General features: G+C 43.5%; 1 protein-coding gene across 1 annotated transcript in view; it reads left to right on the forward strand.

Annotated features, from left to right (window-relative positions):
* LOC139540694 (PEX5-related protein-like) overlaps positions 1-23826 on the forward strand; it is a 182036-nt gene that overhangs the window by 99489 nt on the left and 58721 nt on the right. Inside the window, exons 4-5 of the mRNA XM_071344561.1 lie at positions 10984-11202; positions 23126-23249. Coding sequence (XP_071200662.1) covers positions 10984-11202; positions 23126-23249 — 343 coding nt within the window. The remainder of the gene's footprint in view (positions 1-10983; positions 11203-23125; positions 23250-23826) is intronic.

Consider the following 23826-nt stretch of genomic DNA (forward strand, 5'->3'; position numbering starts at 1 on the left):
GCTTGGGCGTGGTCGTGTTTCGGAGGACGCATAGCTCTCGACCTTCGCCTCTCCCGAGTTTGTACAGGAGTTGCCGCGATGGGGCAAGACTGTAACTACCAATTGGATATCATGAAATTTGGGAGAAAAGGGGGTAAAAAGTAGTTCAATAGTTGTGATAGGAGAAAACTGAGGATGGATCAACAACATTTTAGTTACTCCTCAACACTAACCTAATAGGCAGAATGAAAAGAAGAAAGCCTGTATCCTGTTTGCAACAAGGCACGAAAGTAATACTGCAAAAAATGTGGCAAAGCGTTTAAATTTTTGTCCTGTATACAAAGCATTATGTTTCACAGAAGAAAGAGACAGAGATATAGGGGACGTAGGTCTGGGTGCCTTGTAAGGATCCGACGGCGAGTGGGTAATTTGTCTTTACCATCGGTCCAATTAGCCAATGTACAATCATTGGATAATAAAATAGAACTACGAGCACGTATATCCAACCAACGGGATATTAAAAACTGTAATATCTTATGTATGGCTGAACAACGACATGAAAAACATACAGCTGGTGGGTTTTACGCTTTTTCGGCAGGATAGAACAGCTGCCTCCGGTAAGACAAGGGGTGGCGGTCTGTGTATATTTGTAAACAACAGCTGGTGCACAAAATGTAAGGAAGTCTTGAGGTTTTGCTCGCCTGAGGTAGAGTATCTCATAACAAGCTGTAGACCACACTATTTACCAAGACAGTTTTCATCTATATTCTTCGTAACTGTTTATTTACCACCACAAACCGATGCTGGCACTAGGACCACACTCAATGAGCTGTATACGGCCATAAGCAAACAGGAATACACTCATCCAGAGGCGGCGTTCCTAGTGGCCGGGGACTTTAATGCAGGGAAACTTCAATCCATTTTGACTAATTTCTACCAGCATGTTAATGTGAACCAGAGGGGGAAAAAACTATAGACCACCTTTACTCCACACACAGAGACATGTACAAAGCTCTCCCTCAACCTCCATTTGGCAAATCTGACCATAATTCTATCCTCCTGATTCCGGCTTACGAGCAAAAACTAAAGCAGAAAAGCACCAGTGACTCGGTCAATAAAAAAGTGGTCAGATGAAGCAAACGCTAAGCTACAGGACTGTTTTGCTAGCACAGACTGGAATATGTTCCGGGATTCTTCCGATGGCATTGAGGAGTAAACCAAATCAATCACTGGCTTCATCAATAAGTACATTGATGATGTCGTCCCCACAGTGACTGTATGTACATACCCCAACCAGAAGCCATGGATTACAGGCAACATCCGCACTGCGCTAAAGGGTAGAGCTGCTGCTTTCAAGGAGTGGGACTCTAACACGGAAGCTTATAAGAAATCCCACTATGCCCTCCAACGAACCATCAAACAGGCAAAGCATCAATACAGGACTAAGATCGAAACGTACTACACCGGCTCTGACGCTCGTCGGATGTGGCAGGGCTTGCAAACTATTACAGACTACAAAGGGAAGCACAGCCGCGAGCTGCCCAGTGACACAAGCCTACCAGATGAGCTGAATTTTGTCTATGCTCACTTTGAGGCAAGTAACACTGAAACATGCATGAGAGCATCAGCTGTTCCGGACGACTGTGTGATCAAGCTGTCCGTAGCCGATGTAAACAGGTCAACATTCACAAGGCCGCAGGGCCAGACGGATAACCAGGACGTGTACTCTGAGCATGCGCTGACCAACTGGCAAGTGTCTTCACTGACTTTTTCAACCTTTCACTGACTCAAGTCTGTAATACCAACATGTTTCAAGCAGACCACCATAGTTCCTGTGCCCAAGACCACTAAGGTAACCTGCCTAAATGACTACCGACTCTTAGCACTCATGTCTGTAGCCATGAAGTGCTTTGAAAGGCTGGTCATGGCTCACATCAACACCATTATCCCAGAAACCCTAGACCCACTCCAATTTGCATACCGCCCCAGCAGATCCACAGATGATGCAATCTCTATTGCATTCCACACTGCCCTTTCCCACCAGGACAAAAGGAACACCTATGTGAAAATGCTATTCATTGACTACAGCTCAGCGTTCAACATCATAGTGCCCTCAAAGCTCATCATTAAGCTAAGGACCCTAGGACTAAACACAGGGTAGGTAACAACACATCTGCCATGCCATGCAGATCCTCTACATGGGGGCCCCTCAGGGGTGTGTGCTCAGTCCCCTCCTGTACTCCCTGTTCACTCATGACTGCATGGCCAGGCACGACTCCAACACCCCCATTAAGTTTGCTGATGACATAACATTGGTAGGCCTGATCACCAACAATGATGAGACGGCCTATAGGGAGGAGGTCAGAGACCTGGCCGTGTGGTGCCAGGACAGCAACCTCTCCCTCAACGTGATCAAGACATGGAGGTGATTGTGGCACGCCCCCATTCACATCGATGGGGATGTAGTGGAGCAGGTTGAAAGCTTCAAGATCCTTGGTGTCCACATCATTGTCATACCACTACTGTGAGGATCCAAAGGATCAGGTTACAGTGGATCAGCTCTACAGTGCTCTCTCTCTGTCCCGCAGGGGAGGGTTTTATGACAACTCACTCGATCGTAAACTATAGGCAGCAGACGATTCCTTTTTGTATCTAATTTGGGTGATCCGAATGTCTGTGTGCCTTGTGAAGAGTTTACTGCCCAAGAACTTCAACATCAAACAATGGGCACCAGGACAATATATCTCATCCTCCGAATGTTGGCAATGATGAGAAATGGAATGTGAAAGATGAATGTCCATTTTGTGATGTCATTAAAAGTTAAATGAAGACGTTATAATGAAAACATTGTAACTTTAAGGGTTTTCACAACGTGTATATCATGTTTACATACTTTACGTTATATAGAAAATATCCAGTGTAAAGAGAATGTTTTTGTGATGATAAGATTGTGAGTTTAGTTCTCTAACGAGATCATAGTAAATTGTGATACCTTGCCTCGTATCTAGACACACGCCAGGGAACCCAGAGAGCATGTCAGCATGACGTAAACACCCCCTTTTTACCCGAGGGTATGAAGCATTTGAGTTAAGATTTAACATATCAGACTAGGATGACCAAGAGCTATAGCTGAGGTCTACGATTAGTCACAACCCTGCAACGCAGATGAGGTTGAAGAAGACAAAGGAACCTCTTAACAATCAATGCTACGGTTGAGTAGCTGTTCTCAGTACTGTATCTAAGAAGGTGAATTTAAGCAGGACCTTCCAGTTATTCTCTTCAAATCATTGTTCGTCTACATGGCTTTCATCACCACTCTGGGATCATCGACACGGCTGATTAGCCATCCTCAGGAGACCACTCTTCCAGAATGAGTGCAAGTAAACAGACCACTAAGATGGACAGTGTGATATCTTGTGGACAATCAGAGACTTACACCCGAGAACAAAGGAGAGGGCCATCCAAAGAACAAGGCCTCGGACCCTTATCACCAAGCGGAACCCGGCCCACGAAGGCCTGGGCCCAACAGAGATACCCGACGAAGACCTTCAACACGTAAATACATGCATTACTTCTTACCCGTAAGGGCGGCAGTTCGGGGTAAGGTATTAGGGCTAAACGAAGCGTAGCTTACAAATGTATCCAAGTGTCTCTCTCTCTCATCAATTTCTAATCAATAACCTATTCCGTGTGTATGTACATCTGTTATCATTTAGCTTGTTAGTAAATAAATAATCAACTCAATTTGTGTGGTACGGAATTATCATTGAGACCCGGGTTTGTGCAGATTTACGGAGTCTACGACATTCAGAATGAGACTGATATGAAGAAATTACAAAATAATGACTGGTAGGATATCGATATATTCTTGAGTTAATTCGGGAAACAGTAACTCATTAAACAAACTTTTACCAGTGGTGCCCAAATTCCTAATGAGTTACATTAATTGAATCAAGTAATAATTAAACGTAGTAGGTAATTATTCGATAAATAGCACATTAATGATAGTCACGTCACAACATTACCAACAAACTATCATGGTCCAAACACACCAAGACAATCATGAAGAGGGCACGACAAAGCCTATTCCCCCTCAGGGGACTGAAAAGAATTGGCATGGGTCCTCAGATCCTCAAAAGGTTCTACAGCTGCACCATCGAGAGCATCCTGACTGGTTGCATCACTGCCTGGTATGGCAACTGCTCGGCCTCCGACCGCAAGGCACTACAGAAGGTATGGCCCAGTACATCTCTGGAGCCAAGCTTCCTGCCATCCAGGACCTATATACCAGGCTGTGTCAGAGGAAGGCCCTAAAAATTGTCAAAGACTCCAGCCACCCTAGTCATAGACTGTTCTCTCTGCTACCGCATGGCAAGCGGTACCGGATCACCACGTCTAGGTCCAAAAGGCTTCTCAACAGTTTCTACCCCCAAGCCATAAGACTCCTGAACGGCTAATCAAATGGCTACCCAGACTATTTGCATTGCCCCCCCCCCCCCCTCTTTTACACTGCTGCTACTCTCTGTTTATTATCTATGCATAGTCACTTTAACTCTACCTACATATTACCTCAATTACCTCGACTATCCGATGCCCCCGCACATTGACTCTGTACCGTTACCCCCTGTATATAGCCTCGCTACTGTTATTTTACTTTACTTTATTTGTTACTTTTATTTTTTACTTATCTATTTTTTACTTAACACTTATTTTATCTTAACTACATTGTTGATTAAGGGCTTGTAAGTAAGCATTCACTGTAAGGTGTAACCTGTTGTATTCGGCGCATGTGACAAATACAATTTGATTTGATTTGAAATTCACCTTACGGCAGGACAATAACCTAAAACACAAGGCCAAATCCACACTGAAGTTGCATACCTAGAAGACAGTGAATGTTCCTGTCACGTGAGTGCCCGTGTCACGTGTGCTCCCTCTCCGGCCTGTAGGTCACCAGGCTGCTCGTTATGGCACACACCTGTCACCATCATTACGCACACCTGCGCGTCATCAGACTCACCTGGACTCCATCACTTCCCTGATTACCTTCCCTATATACAGTGGGGAGAACAAGTATTGGATACACTGCCGATTTTGCAGGTTTTCCTACTTACAAAGCATGTAGAGGTCTGCAATTTTTATCATAGGTACACTTCAACTGTGAGAGACGGAATCTAAAACAAAAACCCAGAAAATCACATTGTATAATTTTTAAGTAATTAATTAGCATTTTATTGCATGACATAAGTATTTGATACATCAGAAAAGTAGAACTTAATATTTGGTACAGAAACCTTTGTTTGCAATTACAGAGATCATACGTTTCCTGTAGTTCTTGACCAGGTTTGCACACACTGCAGCAGCGATTTTGGCCCACTCCTCCATACAGACCTTCTCCAGATCCTTCAGGTTTCGGGGCTGTCGCTGGGCAATACGGACTTTCAGCTCCCTCCAAAGATTTTCTATTGGGTTCAGGTCTGGAGACTGGCTAGGCCACTCCAGGACCTTGAGATGCTTCTTACGGAGCCACTCCTTAGTTGCCCTGGCTGTGTGTTTCGGGTCGTTGTCATGCTGGAAGACCCAGCCACGACCCATCTTCAATGCTCTTACTGAGGGAAGGAGGTTGTTGGCCAAGATCTCGCGATACATGGCCCCATCCATCCTCCCCTCAATACGGTGCAGTCGTCCTGTCCCCTTTGCTGAAAAGCATCCCCAAAGAATGATGTTTCCACCTCCATGCTTCACGGTTGGGATGGTGTTCTTGGGGTTGTACTCATCCTTCTTCTTCCTCCAAACACGGCGAGTGGAGTTTAGACCGAAAAGCTCTATTTTTGTCTCATCAGACCACATGACCTTCTCCCATTCCTCCTCTGGATCATCCAGATGGTCATTAGCAAACTTCAGACAGGCCTGGACATGCGCTGGCTTGAGCAGGGGGATCTTGCGTGCGCTGCAGGATTTTAATCCATGACGGCGTAGTGTGTTACTAATGGTTTTCTTTGAGACTGTGGTCCCAGCTCTCTTCAGGTCATTGACCAGGTCCTGCCGTGTAGTTCTGGGCTGATCCCTCACCTTCCTCATGATCATTGATGCCCCATGAGGTGAGATCTTGCATGGAGCCCCAGACCGAGGGTGATTGACCGTCATCTTGAACTTCTTCCATTTTCTAATAATTGCGCCAACAGTTGTTGCCTTCTCACCAAGTTGCTTGCCTATTGTCTTGTAGCCCATCCCAGCCTTGTGCAGGTCTACAATTTTATCCCTGATGTCCTTACACAGCTCTCTGGTCTTGGCCATTGTGGAGAGGTTGGAGTCTGTTTGATTGGGTGTGTGGAAAAGTGTCTTTTATACAGGTAACGAGTTCAAACAGGTGCAGTTAATACAGGTAATGAGTGGAGAACAGGAGGGCTTCTTAAAGAAAAACTAACAGGTCTTTGAGAGCCGGAATTCTTACTGGTTGGTAGGTGATCAAATACTTATGTCATGCAATAAAATGTAAATTAATTACTTAAAAATCATACAATGTGATTTTCAGGATTTTTGTTTTAGATTCCGTCTCTCACAGTTGAAGTGTACCTATGATAAAAATTACAGACCTCTACATGCTTTGTAAGTAGGAAAACCTGCAAAATCAGCAGTGTATCAAATACTTGTTCTCCCCACTGTATGTCACTCCCTTTGGTTCCTTCCCCAGGCATTATTGTTTCTGTTCCTGTGTCATGTCTGTGCGTTGTTTGTGTTTCTTATTTTGAATTTTGTTGTGTTTATTTATTAAAACACTCACTTCCTGAACTTGCTTACCGACTCACAGCGCACATCGTTACAGCCTTGTTTACAGTTTTTACTTAAATCTATGGCAAGACCTGAAAATGGTTGTTTAGGTAATGATCCATAACCAATTTGACAAAGCTTGAAGAATTTTGAAAAGAATAATGGGCAAATGTTGCAAAATCCAGGTGTGGAAAGCCCTTAGAGACTTAACTAGAAAGACTCACAGATGTAATTGCTGCCAAAGGTGCTTCTACAAAGCATTGACTCGGGTGTGAATACTTATGTAAATTAGATTTTTTTCTGTATTTGATTTTCAATTTTAATGTGCACATTTTTCTAAAAACATGTTTTCACTTTGCCATTATGGGAGTATTATGTGTAGATGGGTGAGAGAATTTTTTTTTAAATCCATTTCGTATTCAGGTTGTAACACAACAAAATGTGGAATAAGTCAAGGGGTGTGAATACGTTTGAAGGCACTGTATAGAAAGCCATCTCTGTACTTGAACAACCGCATAAATACACCGATTTTACTTTTGCATGTAAAAAAAAAAAAGAAAGAAGAATGATCACCGCTGCACATGCTGCCACTGTTTTAAACAGATCAGATTATACTATTTAGAATGAGCAGCCAGCTCATGAACGAACGAGTGCAGCAGTGAGAAGACAACAAGCATGCAGATGCAATAAGTGAAAACCCATTATCGAACTGGGAATAGCTAGATAACGTAATATCACAAAGAGTGATGCGCTATCCAGTTAACTTTCATTCTGAAATAACTTCATATTTCCGAGTTAGCCAGATATTAGTATAAAAAGACTTGACATTGGCATAGCTAGCTGCTTATCAAAGGTGCATAACTGGTTAATTTGATCAAAACATTGGCCAAACTATTTATCAATGTTTCTCAAAATTACTGTAGCTGGTAAATTAATATGTTCATGCTTTGTGATACCCCCAGTTTTATGCTGTTTTAGTTCACACAACATGTCAAATTGCTTGAAGAACAGTGCAGATGCAAAGTTTTGTAACAGAATGACGGCACAAACAGTCATAATATGACCAAACGTTGCATTTGCCCTGTTTTGGAGGAGTGGGGGGTGTTGTTAGGGAGATCTTGAACAATAAGAGTGTTTATGAATTTACCTGCATAAAATCCAAGATTCATTTTATGACCCCCGTACCTGTTTTTTGGTTACAGGGTCTGCGGAAATACTGTTTTATGATTAGGCCTTGAGGTGGGTTTTAATATACCATGTATTTGTTTTACCCCCCTACCCCTTTACCGCCTTCTTTATAGATCGGAATGTCAAAAATATATATATTTTTGTCTGTATATGAAAAGGGTAAGCGTAACAATATGGAAATTGACTGAAGTTCATGTAATAGAGGGCAACCATGACACTCCAGTGGAAATGTTCCTCCACTAAGAAGTTATGTCAGGGGGATTGTGTTATTGCGTCATGGTGGTCATCAATATTTGATATGCTAAATGCATATTGCAAACAATAAAGACACGACCACTTAATCCTGTTATTAGTGTGCTGAGGAAAGTACTGTAACTAAAAGTATGGGCACAAAGCATGCCAAGTTTAGCTGAAATCAGACGTTCACATCTGATGCCCACTGTGTCCTCACACTGAGTGGATTGAGATGATTCAAAATGACAGTTTGTAGGTTCCCAATTGAAGGTCAGTGGCTCAGCAGAGAATTAGTGAGTGGAAACAACAGTGACTCACTTCTCGGTAATATCCACAGGTTGAGCTGTTCCGTTACAAAAGTCTAAGACAAACCTCAGCTCTTGACAACAGCAATAGACAATTTGATCTCCAATAGCCTAGAAAGAAGGCTTGCAAAAGATCCATTGATATCATTGTTCTCCATCACGATTCACACAAACCTGACCACAAAAAACTGCAATAAGGAATCTTTAGAACTCTAAAACATTATCATGTTAAGGTTGTTGAAAGCAGTGATCAGAAAGTTAGCTGACATCGTCCTCCAAAAATATAATAGAAACACATGGGAACCCTTGGATGACCATGACAATGTAGAAATGAATCAATGAAATGAATGAATAGCGATGCTCAGCACACTATGATAGAGACGGTATACTATCCTTCGTATACATACACATCTAATATGCCTTCAGCTGGAAAGACTATTTGGAGGACTTCTTTTCAAGGCATTATCGTCATCAAGTAGACGCAAGGGTACCAAAACAGTTTGTCCATCTTGATTTCTTTCAGCACATCTGGCTTTTCTCCTGACACTGATAACACTTCAGACAACATCTCCATCTCCCACAAGTGTTTCCTCTGATTTCTAATTGCATTTATCATTTGAGGAGCACAGAGATATCAGGAGCGGAACACACTCTAATTATCTACAGATTACATTCAGAGGATCATCCCGTTTGTTTGTCATAAAACAGCAGTGTGTTAAATACCGAGGGATTTGTGTACACACAGAGGCTGAATATTGCAGAACCATCATATATACTGAAGAAAAATTTAAATGGAACATGCAACAAATTCAATGATTTTACTGAGTTACAGTTCATATAAGGAAATCAGTCAATTGAAATAAATCCATCAGGTCCTAATCTATCGATTTCACATGACTGGGCAGGGGCGCAGCCATGGGTGGGCCAGGCCCACTTGGCAGCCAGGCCCACCCACTGGGGAGCCAGACCCAGCCAATCAGAATGAGTTTTTACTGACAAAAGGGATTTATTACAGACAGAAATACTCCTCAGTTTCATCAGCTGTCCGGGTGGCTGGTCTCAGACGATCCTGCAGGTGAAGAAGCCGGATGTGGAGGTCCTGGGCTGGTGTGGTTACACATGGTCTGCGGTTGTGAGGCCGGTTGGACCAAATTCTCTAAAACGACATTGGAGGTGGCTTATGGTAGAGAAATTAACATTCAACTCTGGTAACAGCTCTGGTGGACCTTCCTGCAGTCAGCATGCTTATTGCATGCTCCCTCAAAACTTGAGACATCTGTGGCATTGTGTTGTGTGAGAAAACTGCACATTTTAGAGTGGCGTTTTATTGTTCCCAGCACAAGGTACACCTGTGTAATGATCATGCCGTTTAATCAGCTTCTTCATATGCCACACCTGCCAGGTGGATGGATTTTCTTGGCAAAGGAGAAATGCTCAAAAACTATATTTTTGTTCAGTGTATTTTATATGGCCGGTGAAATCAGAGCAATGGAATGATGTCTCTTATAACTGTATTACGATAGCAGTGTATATTACCTCACAATTTCACTGTAACAAACTAGCTTGAACAACGCAGAAAAAGCCAGTTTAAAACACAACATTTTGATTTATCAATGGAACTACATCAACATATGTCATTATTAATTGTGTCTTTGTACACCTCAATTCAATTATTTTCTGCCAATGCTTACACCAAGACAATAAACTAAACCATCTGTTTGAATTTGTTAAATCTTTATGCATAGCCTCTTTGCCTAAAACTTAACATGTTTATCTACTCACAATTGAATTTAAATGAATTAACTCCAATACATTTAGTTTTTCATCTGTATAGATGTCCAATATGCCATCTGACTAAGTAGTTATGGCACTGTTCTTAACTTTATCATAATGAAACCTATCAGCACATAATTATGAAGACGGGAAGGGCCTTTTCATTCACATACTATAGGCTGTGAGCAGTTAAATGTACATTAACCTGAAAAATATCACCAAAAAAAGCCTTCATCACCTCTTTGCGGTCTGTTGAACAAGTTGAGAGCTTCAAGTTCCTCCGTGTCCACATCACTAAGAAACTATCAGGATCCACATACATCAACACAGTCGTGAAGAGAGCACAACAACGCTTATTCCCTCTCAAGATGCGGGAAAAAAATTGGTATGGGCCCTCAGATCATCGAAAAGTTGTGAAGCGGCACCATTGAGATAATCTTGACAGGTTGCATCACCGCCTGGTATGACAACTGTTTGGAATCCGATCGCAAGGTGCTACAGAGGATAGTGCGTACAGCCCAGTACATCACTGAGGCCGAGCTCCTTGCCATCCAAGACCTCTATACCAGGTGGTGTCAGAGGAAGTCCCTAAAAATTGTCAAAGACTCCAGTTTGTTGAGGAATGTTAATTCGTTCATCATGACAGCTTTGTTTTAGGGAGATGCGTCTCTCTGTAAAGAAAAGATTTGAACTGTATACCAAGAATCTAAACTAGTATTATCTACCCTTCCAGTTCTGACCTCCACATTGGACCTGTTGGACCTCAGCGAGCCCGGAGAGAGAATGAACAGCAAGCAGGACAAGAAGAGCCCTCTGTCGTCGTCGCATGGGGAAGGGCCCAAGAACGGGCCTCACCGAAAGAAGACAACAGATGAGACAGAGCTGATCCGGGTGGCTGTGGAACAGACAGCCCCCAGCTCACACACTCCCGATAGAGTGTCACTAGACTCAGGTACAAGCATGGGAGCAGATGGTTTACCACTGACACTATTGTCCATTTATAGTGAATCCTTATTTAATGTATAGGGCAAATATGGTATATTAGATTGTACTGGCAATTCTCACATAGAAACATCATTGGAAGGAAGGATGTTTGAAATGTAAAAAGCATTTTTTTTTATCATGATGAAAGTGCCAATTTTAGACCTAAACATGCCTCCTGTAAGAACCGTACATGATACAGACACCATCTTGGTGTCATTACATTCCTTATAGTGTGATCTAAAATAAGTTGTTTCTGAAAATAAATCACATACATTTATTCAACATTAAAAATACAAATATTGGGCCTCCTGAGTGGCGCAGTGGTCTAAGGCACTGCATTGCAATGCTATCTGCGAGTCCAGGCTCTGTTGCAGCCGGCCTGACTGGCAACTCCCTCTGCTTGTGACTTGCTGAATGTGCAATCCTAAAGGAGGGCTGTGATTGGTTAATGACCTATAATGTCAATTACTATTTATAAAATGGGTCATATCATTAAAAAGAACCAGAGAGCCCACTCTGGAAATGTGACGTGTTTGAAGTGTATATTGTTACAAACAAGATATTAAGGCTGCATTATGTAACTTTTTGGGCGACCCGACCAAATTCACATAAAAATGTGAGATAGGTCTGTTATTCTCGTTGAAAGAAAGTGTAAGAAGTGTAGATCTGTTCTATGTGCGCTATTTCTATGCTTCCCTTAAGTTTTGTTTTTCCGTCTTTTAGTTTCAGTTTTGTACACTAGCTTCAAACAGCTGAAAATACAATATTTTAGGTTATGGACAATATATTTCACAGCGGTTTAGATAGTATAATAATTCTCTTTACAGTGGATTCGGAAAGTATTCAGACCCCTTGACTTTTTCCAGCCTTATTCTAAAATTGATTAAATCATTTTTTCCCCCCATCAATCTACACACAATACACCATAAAGACAAAATAAAACAGACATTTCTGCAAAAAACTGAAATATCACATTTACGTAAGTATTTAGACCCTTTACTCAGTACTTTGTTGAAATGATTACAACCTTGAATCTTCTTGGGTATGATGCTACAAGCTTGGCACACCTGTATTTGGGGATTCTCCCATTCTTCTCTGCAGATCCTCTCAAGCTCTGTCAGGTTGGATGGGGAGCGTCGCTGCGCAGCTATTTTCAGGTCTCTCCAGAGATGTTCGATCGGGTTCAAGTCCGTGCTCAGGCTGGGCCACTCAAGGACATTCAGAGACTTATCCCGAAGCCACTCCTTCGTTGTCTTAGCTGTTTGATTAGGGTCGTTGTCCTGTTGGAAGGTGAACCTTCGCCCCAGTCTGAGGTCCTGAGCGGTCTGGAGCAGTTTTTCATCAAGGATCTCTGTACTTTGCTCTTTTCACCTTTCCCTCGATCCGACTAGTCTCCCAGTCCCTACCACTGAAAAACATCTCCACAGCATGATGCTGCCACCAACATGCTTCACCGTAGGGATGGTGCCAGGTTCCTCCAGATGTGACTCTTGGCGTTCAGGCCAAAGAGTTCAATCTTGGTTTCATCAGAACAGAGAATCTTGTTTCTCATGGTCTGAGTGTCCTTTGGTGCCTTTTGGCAAAGTCTAAGTGAGCTGTCATGTGCCTTTTACTGAGGAGTGGCTTCCGTCTGGCTACTCTACCATAAAGGCCTAATTGGTGGAGTGCCTGCAGAGATGGTTGTCCTTCTGGAATGTTCTCCCATCTCCACAGAGGAACTCTGGAGCTCTGTCAGATTGACCATCAGGTTCTTGGTCACCTTCCTGACCTTGGCCCTTCTCCCTTGATTGTTCAGTATGGCCAGCTCTAGGAAGAGTCTTGAGGGTTCCAAACTTCTTCCATTTAAGAATGATGGAGGCCACTGTGTTCTTGGGGGCCTTCAATGCTGCAGACATTTTTTGGTACCTTTCCCCAGATCTGTGCCTCGACACAATTCCTTTGACCTCATTGCTTGGTTTTTGCTCTGACATACACTGTCAACTGTGGGACCTTATATAGACAGGTGTGTGCCTTTCCAAATAATGTCCAATCAATTGATTTAACCACAGGTGGACTCCAATCAAGTTGTAGAAACATCTCAAGGATGATCAATGAAAACAGGATGCACCAGAGCTCAGTTTTGAGTCTCATAGCAAAGGGTCTGAATACTTAATTAAGTAAATACCTGTTTTTGCTTCGTTATTATGGGGTATTGTGTGTAGATAGTTCTTTATCTATTTTATTTATACTTTATTTAACTAGGCATTTCAGTTAAGAACAAATTCTTATTTACAATGACTACCTACCAAAAGGCGAAAGGCCTGCATCGGGGACGAGGGCTGGGATTAATATATAGATTTTTTAAATAAAAATATAGGACAAAACACACATCACGACAAAAGAGACATTACAACACTACATAAAGACAGACCTAAGACAACAACATAGCAAGGCAGTAACACATGACAACACAGCATGGTAGCAACACAACATGGCAGCAGCACAACATGGTAGCAGCACAAAACATGGTACAAACATTATTGTGCACAGACAAGGGCAGGAAGGGCAAGAAGGTAGAGAGAACAAAACATCATGCAAAGCAGCCACAACTGTCAGTAAGAGTGTCCATGATTGAGTCTTTGAATGAAGAGATTGAGATAACTGTCCAGTCTGAGTGTTGCAGCTCGTTCCTGTCGCTAGCTGCAGCGAACTGAAAAGACGCGCAACCCAGGGATGTGTGTGCTTTGGGGACCTTTAACAGAATGTGACTGGCAGAACGGGTGTTGTATGTGGAGGATGAGGGCTGCAGTTGATATCTCAGATAGCGGGGAGTGAGGCCTAAGAGGGTTTTATAAATAAGCATCAACCAGTGGGTCTTGCGACGGGTATAGAGAGATGACCAGTTTAGAGAGGAGTATAGAGTGCAGTGATGTGTCCTATAAGGAGCATTGGTGTCAAATCTACCGACATCTAGCTGCTAGAACCTTTACCTGCTGTTCTATAAATTACGTCTCATCTAGCATGGGTAGGATAGTCATCTGAATTAGGGTTAGTTTGGCAGCTGGGGTGGAAGAGGAGTGATTACGATAAAGGAAACTAAGTCTAGTTTTAACTTTAGCCTGCAGCTTTGATATGTGCTGAGAGAAGGACAGTGTACTGTCTAATCATACTCCCAAGTACTTGTATGAGGTGAATACCTCCAGCTCTAAACCCTCAGAGGTAGTAATAACAACGATGGGGAGAGGGGCATTCTTCTTATCAAACCACATGACCTTTGTTTTGGAGGTGTTCAGGACAAGGTTAAGGGCAGATAAAGTTTGTTGGACACGAACAAAGCTTTGTTGTAGAGCATTTAACATAAAATCCGGGGAGGGGCCAGCTGAGTATAAGACTGTATCATCTGCATATAAATGGATGAGAGCGCTTCCTACTGCCTGAGCTATGTTGTTTATGTAAATTGAAAGGAGCATGGGGCCTAGGATCAAGCCTTGCGGTACTCCCTTAGAGACAGGCAGTGGCTGAGACAGCAGATGTTCTGACTTTATACACTGCACTCTTTGAGAGAGGTAGTTAGCAAACCAGGCCAAAGAGACACCAATACTCCTTAGCCGGCCCACAAGAATGGAATGGTCTATCGTATCAAAAGCTTTGGCCAAGTCAATAAAAATAGCAGCACAGCATTGCTTAGAATCAAGGGCAATGGTGACATCATGAGGACCTTTAAGGTTGCAGTGACACATCCATAATCTGAGAGGAAACCAGATTGCATACCAATGAGAATACTATAGACATCAAAGCCAGTCAGATGATTATTGACAAGTTTTTCCAATACTTTTGATAAACAGGGCGAAATAGAAATAGGCCTATAACAGTTAGGATCAGCTTGATCACCCTCTTTAAATAAAGGACGAACCGTGGCTGCCTTCCAAGCAATGAGAACCTCCCCAGAGAGGAGAGACGGGTTAAAAAGGTCAGAGATAGACTTGGTGATTATAGGGGCAGCAACCTTAAAGAGGAAAGGGTCTAAACCATCTAACCCAGATGGGTTTTTGGCGTCAAGTTTAAGAAGCTCCTTTAGCACCTCGGACTCAGTGACCGCCTGCAGGGAGAAACTTTGTAGCGGGGCAGGGGAAAAAGAGGGAGGAGCGTCGGGGCTAATTGCGTTAGAAGGGGTGGGAGATGAGGAAATGTTGGACGGTGAAGGAGGCATGGCGGAGTCAAATAGGATTTTGAAAAATTTGAGCCAAATTAATGAAGTGACTTAATGAAGTGGTGATTAAAGAGCTCAGTCATGTGCTTCTTGTCAGTAACAACCACATCATCAACATTAAGGGACATGTTGTGAGGAGGAGGGTTTATTCTCCAGGGCTTTAAAGTAACTAACTTTGGCCTTCTGGATAGCCTGAGTGCACTTATTTCTCATTTGCCTGAACGAGAGCCAGTCAGCCTATGTATGCGTGTGTGCCGAGCCTTTCACCAAATGCAATTCTTGAGGTGGAGTAACTCTGCAAGATCACAGTCGAACCAGGGGCTAGACCTGTTTTTAATTCTCATTTTCTTTATGGGGGCGTGTTAACAATACCACTGAAAATATTTAAAAAAGAGGGTCCAAGCGTCTTTGACAGAGGCCAGTTTCTGAAGGAAGGCTTGCTCATTAAAGTTTTTTAGCAAGCGTCTATGACAAATCAGGCCAGGTCGTTTCACTGAGCAGCTATTACGAACACAGGCTGCAAAACAGTGATCACTAAGGTCATTACAGAAAACACCAGACTGATACCCATCAGGATTATTTGTGAGGATAACATCAAGGAGAGTTGCCTTTTCTGGGTGTTTGGAGTCATACCTTGTGGTATTGTTAATAATCTGAGAAAGATTTAGGGAGTTCCATTGCTTTAGGACTTGGTCAGGTGGTTTAAGCATATCCCAGTTTAGGTCACCTAGCAGGACAAATTCAGACTTAGTGTAAGGGGCCAGGAGAGAACTTAGGGCAGGTAGGGTACAAGCCGGTGCTGATGGAGGACTATAGCACCCAGCAACAGTCAACAAAGAGCTATTTGAAAGTTTAATACCCAAAACCAGCAAATCAAATTGTTTGGGGACAGACTTGTTGGAGACAACAGAGCACTGAAGGTGATCATTGGTAAAGATTGCCACTCCCCCAAAGGACAGGGAGAGTTCTGCAGTGTTGATTTATGACATTTGGATGTGCATTAGAAGGCAACAAGATCATATTGTGCAGCAATTTCATCAGGTAACATGAATACAACGCCAGCGAGAGGTGGTTAGAATAGGATGGGAGGCCAAAAGTCTGTGTAGAGAGTCAGAGTGCCGAGTGTGGGAACAAACAGTCTGCCCCACGGTTGGGTAAACAAGAACGTTCATAGTCAACAAAGCATGCAGACGTCATGAGGCAAATAGCAAAATGCACAAGATTTTTTTAAATAAATAACAACTTGGGGCTAGCCATTGTAAGTTCAGAGTCACTCGCCCCAACAGGGGTGGCAGGTAGCCTAGTGGTTAGAGTGTTGGGCCAGTAACCAAAAGGTTGGTGGATCGAATCCCTGAGCTGACAAGGTAAAAATCTGTTGTTCTGCCCCTGAACAAGGCAGTTAACCCACTGTTCTTAGGCCGTCATTGTAAATTTGAATTTGTTCTTAACTGACTTGCCTAGTTATATATACACTGCTCAAAAAAATAACACATCCTAGATCTGAATGAATGAAATATTCTTATTAAATACTTTTTTCTTTACATAGTTGAATGTGCTGACAACAAAATCACACAAAAATTATCAATGGAAATCAAATTTATCAACCCATGGAGGTCTGGATTTGGAGTCACACTCAAAATTAAAATGGAAAACCACACTACAGGCTGATCCAACTTTCATGTAATGTCCTTAAAACAAGTCAAAATGAGGCTCAGTAGTGTGTGTGGCCTCCACGTGCCTGTATGACCTCCCTACAACGCCTTGGCATGCTCCTGATGAGGTGGCGGATGGTCTCCTGAGGGATCTCCTCCCAGACCTGGACTAAAGCATCCGCCAACTCCTGGACAGTCTATGGTGCAACGTGGCGTTGGTGGATGGAGCGAGACATGATGTCCCAGATGTGCTCAATTGGATTCAGGTCTGGGGAACGGGCGGGCCAGTCCATAGCATCAATGCCTTCCTCTTGCAGGAACTGCTGACACACTCCAGCCACATGAGGTCTAGCATTGTCTTGCATTAGGCGGAACCCAGGGCCAACCGCACCAGCATATGGTCTCACAAGGGGTCTGAGGATCTCATCTCGGTACCTAATGGCAGTCAGGCTACCTCTGGCGAGCACATGGAGGGCTGTGCGGCCCCCCAAAGAAATGCCACCCCACACCATGACTGACCCACCGCCAAACCGGTCATGCTGGAGGATGTTGCAGGCAGCAGAACGTTCTCCACGGCGTCTCCAGACTCTGTCACGTCTGTCACATGTGCTCAGTGTGAACCTGCTTTCATCTGTGAAGAGCACATGGCGCCAGTGGCGAATTTGCCAATCTTGGTGTTCTCTGGCAAATGCCAAACGTCCTGCACGGTGTTGGGCTGTAAGCACAACCCCCACCTGTGGACGTCGGGCCCTCATACCACCCTCATGGAGTCTGTTTCTGACCGTTTGAGCAGACACATGCACATTTGTGGCCTGCTGGAGGTCATTTTGCAGGGCTCTGGCAGTGCTCCTCCTGCTCCTCCTTGCACAAAGGCGGAGGTAGCGGTCCTGCTGCTGGGTTGTTGCCCTCCTACGGCCTCCTCCACGTCTCCTGATGTACTGGCCTGTCTCCTGGTAGCGCCTCCATGCTCTGGACACTATGCTGACAGACACAGCAAACCTTCTTGCCACAGCTCGCATTGATGTGCCATCCTGGATGAGCTGCACTACCTGAGCCACTTGTGTGGGTTGTAGACTCCGTCTCATGCTACCACTAGAGTGAAAGCACCGCCAGCATTCAAAAGTGACCAAAACATCAGCCAGGAAGCATAGGAACTGAGAAGTGGTCAGTTTGATTTCACAGAAGTGTGATTGACTTGGAGTTACATTGTGTTGTTTAAGTGTTCCCTTTATTTTTTTGAGCAGTGTATATTTAAACAGTGTGTGTGCTAGAGGGGGGACTGTGTTGGGGGTACCTGTACAAGGGGAGACAGGCCAGGGCAGACGGTGAACAGATCGCCAGGTGGAATCCAAGCAGCAGTGCAGCAGGCAACGGGAGTAGGTGTCACTCCAATTTGGGAGAAGCTTTTATTTCTGGAGGAAGATTTCTTGTAGAAAATGCCAGTGGATGGTCTCTGAACAGCGAGAGGGGACTTCAAGGGCCTCTGGATTTGGGTGGGGCAGGCTGCGAGAGACACTTGTCACTTGTTGGGCCCAAAGGCCTTAATAACACCTCTCATTTCACACCTCAGTGCTAATTTAAGTTGTATCTGGTCTGTCCTAGCAAGCCTGGCAGACTTAATGTCACATATACTCCCCCTCTGGCCTCTAGGTCACCAGACTGCTGATTATTATGCACACCTGTTCACCATTGTCACACGCACCAGCGCTTATTGACACTCCCCTGGACTTCATCACCTCCTTGATTACCTGCCCTATTTATGTCACTCCCTTTGGTTCCTTCTCCAGGTGTTATTGTTTCTGTTTCATGTCGGTGCACTGTTCGTGTTTCTTGTTTTGTTCATGTTTGCTTATTTCTTAAATGTATTCACTACCTGAACTTGCTTCCCGACTCTCAGCGTACATCGTTACACTTAATTCAGCATTCAGACCCCATAAGGTAAAATATATCATTGTAATGTACTTTATATTTCATTTTTTCTCTTCTTGGCTTTAAAAATAGCATCAGACTAAACGTGACTCACTCAGTTCCAACTTCAAATCAAATCAAATTGTATTTGTCACATACACATGGTTAGCAGATGTTAATGCGAGTGTAGCGAAATGCTTGTGCTTCTAGTTACGACAATGCAGTAATAACCAACGAGTAATCTAACCTAACAATTCCACAACAACTACCTTATACACGCAGTGTAAAGGAATGAAAGAATATGTACATAAAAATATATCAATGAGTGATGGTACAGAACGGCATAGGCAAGATGCAGTAGATGATATCGAGTACAGTATATACATATGAGATGAGTAATGTAGGGTATGTAAACATATAAATGTGGCATTGTTTAAAGTGGCTAGTGAAACATGTATTACATAAAGATGGCAAGATGCAGTAGATGGCATAGAGTACAGTATATACATATGAGATGAGTAATGTAGGGTATGTAAACATTATATGAAGTGGCATTGTTTAAAGTGGCTAGTTATACATTTTTTTACATCAATTTTTACATTATTAAAGTGGCTGGAGTTGAGTCAGTATGTTTGCAGCAACCACTCAATGTTAGTGGTGGCTGTTTAACAGTCTGATGGCCTTGAGATAGAAGCTGTTTTTCAGTCTCTCGGTCCCTGCTTTGATGCACCTGTACTGACCTCGCCTTCTGGATGATAGCGGGGTGAACAGGCAGTGGCTCGGGTGGTTGATGTCCTTGATGATCTTTATGGCCTTCCTGTGACATGGAGGGCAGGTAGTTTGCCCCCGGTGATGCGTTGTGCAGACCTCACTACCCTCTGGAGAGCCTTACGGTTGTGGGCGGAGCAGTTGCCGTACCAGGCGGTGATACAGCCCGACAGGATGCTCTCGATTGTGCATCTGTAAAAGTTTGTGAGTGCTTTTGGTGACAAGACAAATTTCTTCAGCCTCCTGAGGTTGAAGAGGCGCTGCTGCGCCTTCTTCACCACGCTCTCTGTGTGGGTGGACCACTTCAGTTTGTCCGTGATGTGTACGCCGAGGAACTTAAAACTTACTACCCTCTCCACTACTGTCCTGTCGATGTGAATATGGGGGTGCTCCCTCTGCTGTTTCCTGAAGTCCACGATCATCTCCTTTTTTTGTTGACGTTGAGTGTGAGGTTATTTTCCTGACACCACACTCCGAGGGCCCTCACCTCCTCCCTGTAGGCCGTCTCGTCGTTGTTGGTAATCAAGCCTACCACTGTAGTGTCGTCTGCAAACTTGATGATTGAGTTGGAGGCGTGCATGGCCACGCAGTCGTGGGTGATCAGGGAGTACAGGAGAGGGCTCAGAACGCACCCTTGTGGGGCCCCAGTGTTGAGGATCAGCGGGGTGGAGATGTTGTTACCTACCCTCACCACCTGGGGGCGGCCCGTCAGGAAGTCCAGTACCCAGTTGCACAGGGCGGGGTCAAGACCCAGGGTCTCGAGCTTGATAACGAGTTTGGAGGGTAATATGGTGTTAAATGCTGAGCTGTAGTCGATGAACAGCATTCTCACATATGTATTCCTCTTGTCCAGATGGGTTAGGGCAGTGTGCAGTGTGGTTGCGATTGCGTCGTCTGTGGACCTATTGGGGCGGTAAGCAAATTGGAGTGGGTCTAGGGTGTCAGGTAGGGTGGATGTGACATGGTCCTTGACTAGTCTCTCAAAGCACTTCATGATGACGGAAGTGAGTGCTACGGGGCGGTAGTCGTTTAGCTCAGTTACCTTAGCTTTCTTGGGACCAGGAACAATGGTGGCCCTCTTGAAGCATGTGGGAACAGCAGACTGGGATAAGGATTGATTGAATATGTCCGTAAACACACCAGCCAGCTGGCCTGCGCATGCTCTGAGGACGGGGCTGGGGATGCCGTCTGGGCCTGCAGCCCAGACGGCAGCCCTGCGAGGGTTAACACGTTTAAATGTTTTACTCACATCGGCTGCAGTGAAGGAGAGTCCGCAGGTTTTTGGTAGCAGGCCGTGTCAGTGGCACTGTATTGTCCTCAAAGCGAGCAAAGAAGATGTTTAGTCTTTCTGGGAGCAAGATATCCTGGTCCGCGACGGGGCTGGTTTTCTTTTTGTAATCCGTGATTGACTGTAGACCCTGCCACATACCTCTCGTGTCTGAGCCGTTGAATTGCGACTCTACTTTGTTTCTATACTGACACTTAGCTTGTTTGATTGCCTTGCGGAGGGAATAGCTACACTGTTTGTTTTCGGTCATGTTTCCGGTCACCTTGCCCTGATTAAAAGCAATGGTTCGCGCTTTCAGTTTCGCGCGAATGCTGCTATCAATCCACGGTTTCTGGTTGGGGAATGTTTTAATAAACGCTGTGGGTACAACATCACCGATGCACTTGCTAATAAACTCGCTCACCAAATCAGCGTATTCGTCAATGTTGTTGTTTGACGCAATGCGGAACATATCCCAGTCCACGTGATCGAAGTAATCTTGAAGCGTGGAATCAGATTGGTCGGACCAGCGTTGAACAGACCTGAGCGCGGGAGCTTCCTGTTTTAGTTTCTGTCTATAGGCTGGAAGCAACAAAATGGAGTCGTGGTCAGATTTTCGGAAAGGGGGAGGGCCTTATATGCGTCGCAAAAGTTAGAATAACAATGATTCAGGGTTTTACCAGCCCTGGTTGCACAATCGATATGCTGATAGAATTTAGGGAGTCTTGTTTTCAGATTAGCCTTGTTTTAAAATCCCCAGCTACAATGAATGCAGCCTCGGGATATGTGGTTTCCAGTTTACATAGAGTCAAATGAAGTTCGTTCAGGGCCATCGATGTGTCTGCTTGGGGGGAAATATATGCGGCTGTGATTATAAATCGAAGAGAATTCTCTTGGTAGATAATGCGGTCGGCATTTGATTGTGAGGAATTCTAAGTCAGGTGAACAGAAGGACTTGAGTTCCTGTATGTTATTATGATCACACCACGTCTCGTTAATCATAAGGCATACCCCCCCGCCCTTCTTCTTACCAGAAAGATGCTTGTTTCTGTCGGCGCGATGCGTGAAAAATATTAATATGCCTTTCAATATTAATGTTTAATGTTGAATAAATGAATGTGAAAATGTGTATTTCAGTATCTAGACATACTCCATATTTGAGAGAACACTATAACGAGTATAATGACACCAACATGTTGTCTGTATCATCATGAACGGTGCACCAGTCATAGGGTCTAAAATGGCAAATTGAATCATGATTTTCAAATAAATTGTTTGTGATACAAATGTAAAAAGCATGTTAAACATCCTTCCTCCCAATGAAGTTCCTATGTGATAATTTCCAGAACATTCTGAGATTCCAAAAATATTTTCTACACCAGGTGACGTGGAATCACACTATAAACTCTTAATGGCTCTTGACTATTGGGCAAGTCAGGAGCATGTTTTGGTTGCCCGAAAATAATGATCTAAATTGGATGTTGGACCGCAACTAAATTTATGTTCGAAACCATGTTTAGTGGTCATTGTCACTCTGTAGTATGACAGAGCTGTTACGTGCAAGATTAAATGAGGTTCTCTTACGGACAATATTTATGTAGAATTTACTTTGTATCATGAATTTCATGACTACCTAATATGTAGATTATAAATCTGTAAAATGTTCAGAAAATTAAATCAGGAACTGTATTAGCCTCATGTCCCCAGTCTCCTAAATGCTATAACAGACTTGCCTACCCTTAATGAAAAGTTTCCCCTATGAAGTTCAATGGAGTTGACCTTGTTCATGTTTAAGATGGTCCAAAGAAAGATCAGGCAATTGCCTGTAATGAACAGATCATCTTAGAAGACATTAAGAGGTAACAGACGATTAGTTTCCCATTAGCAAGTTGAGGTTAAATTATTTTACTCTTCAACTGAGTTCTAATGATGCGTAGCAAGTAATTCATGATAGAAAGTTTAAGCATAACCCTGGGTATCATTTACAAGCGAAGTTCATGTCCCTCTCATGACTCTGTCCAGATGGCAATGTTTTTTTTCCCCCTTGGCTGATTGTGTTGTATTGTACCCTGCTGTTAGCTGATTTCTCCATGATTGCTCTTCCCAGTCATCATTGCCTCTCCTTTAGAGAAATGGGAGGAGCTCAACCTCCACCCTGAGAGAAACGGCAGCAGAAAGTGGAAATTGGAAAGACAACGTTCGTCGAGAAACTCCTCCAGCGAACATCTGTGGTAACTAACCTTCCTGCACCTGTTATATCTAAGTCAGTTCCAAATCTGTTCAATTGCAGTTTGTTCACACACATGCATTTCCATCAACAACAGAAAAAAAAGACAAATGAGCAGTTCATAGGAGCATGTTATATTGGGTGTCTAATGAAAGCTAAGAGTCTATATTTTTGAGAAATGAAGGCATGCAATGTATCCGGAAAGTATTCAGACCTCTTGACTTTTTCCACATTTTTGTTACGTTAGTCTTACTCTAAAATTTATAAAATGATTTTCCTTGAAATGTTTCTACAACTTGATTGGAGTCCACCTGTGGTAAATTCAATTGACTGGACTGTGCGACCTTATATAGACAGGTGTGTGGCTTTCCAAATCATGTCCAATCAATTGAATTTACCACAGGTGGACTCCAATGAAGTTGTAGAAACATCAAGGATGATCAAATTCGAGTCTCATTGCAAAGGGTCTGAATACTTATGTAAATAAGGTATTTCTGTTTTTTACCTTTAATACATTTGCTAAACATTTTTGCTTTGTCATTATGGGGTTAATGTGCGTAGATTGATGAGGGGAAAAAAAC

Source organism: Salvelinus alpinus, chromosome 16, assembly GCF_045679555.1.
Source record: "Salvelinus alpinus chromosome 16, SLU_Salpinus.1, whole genome shotgun sequence".
Classification (NCBI taxonomy): domain Eukaryota; kingdom Metazoa; phylum Chordata; class Actinopteri; order Salmoniformes; family Salmonidae; genus Salvelinus; species Salvelinus alpinus.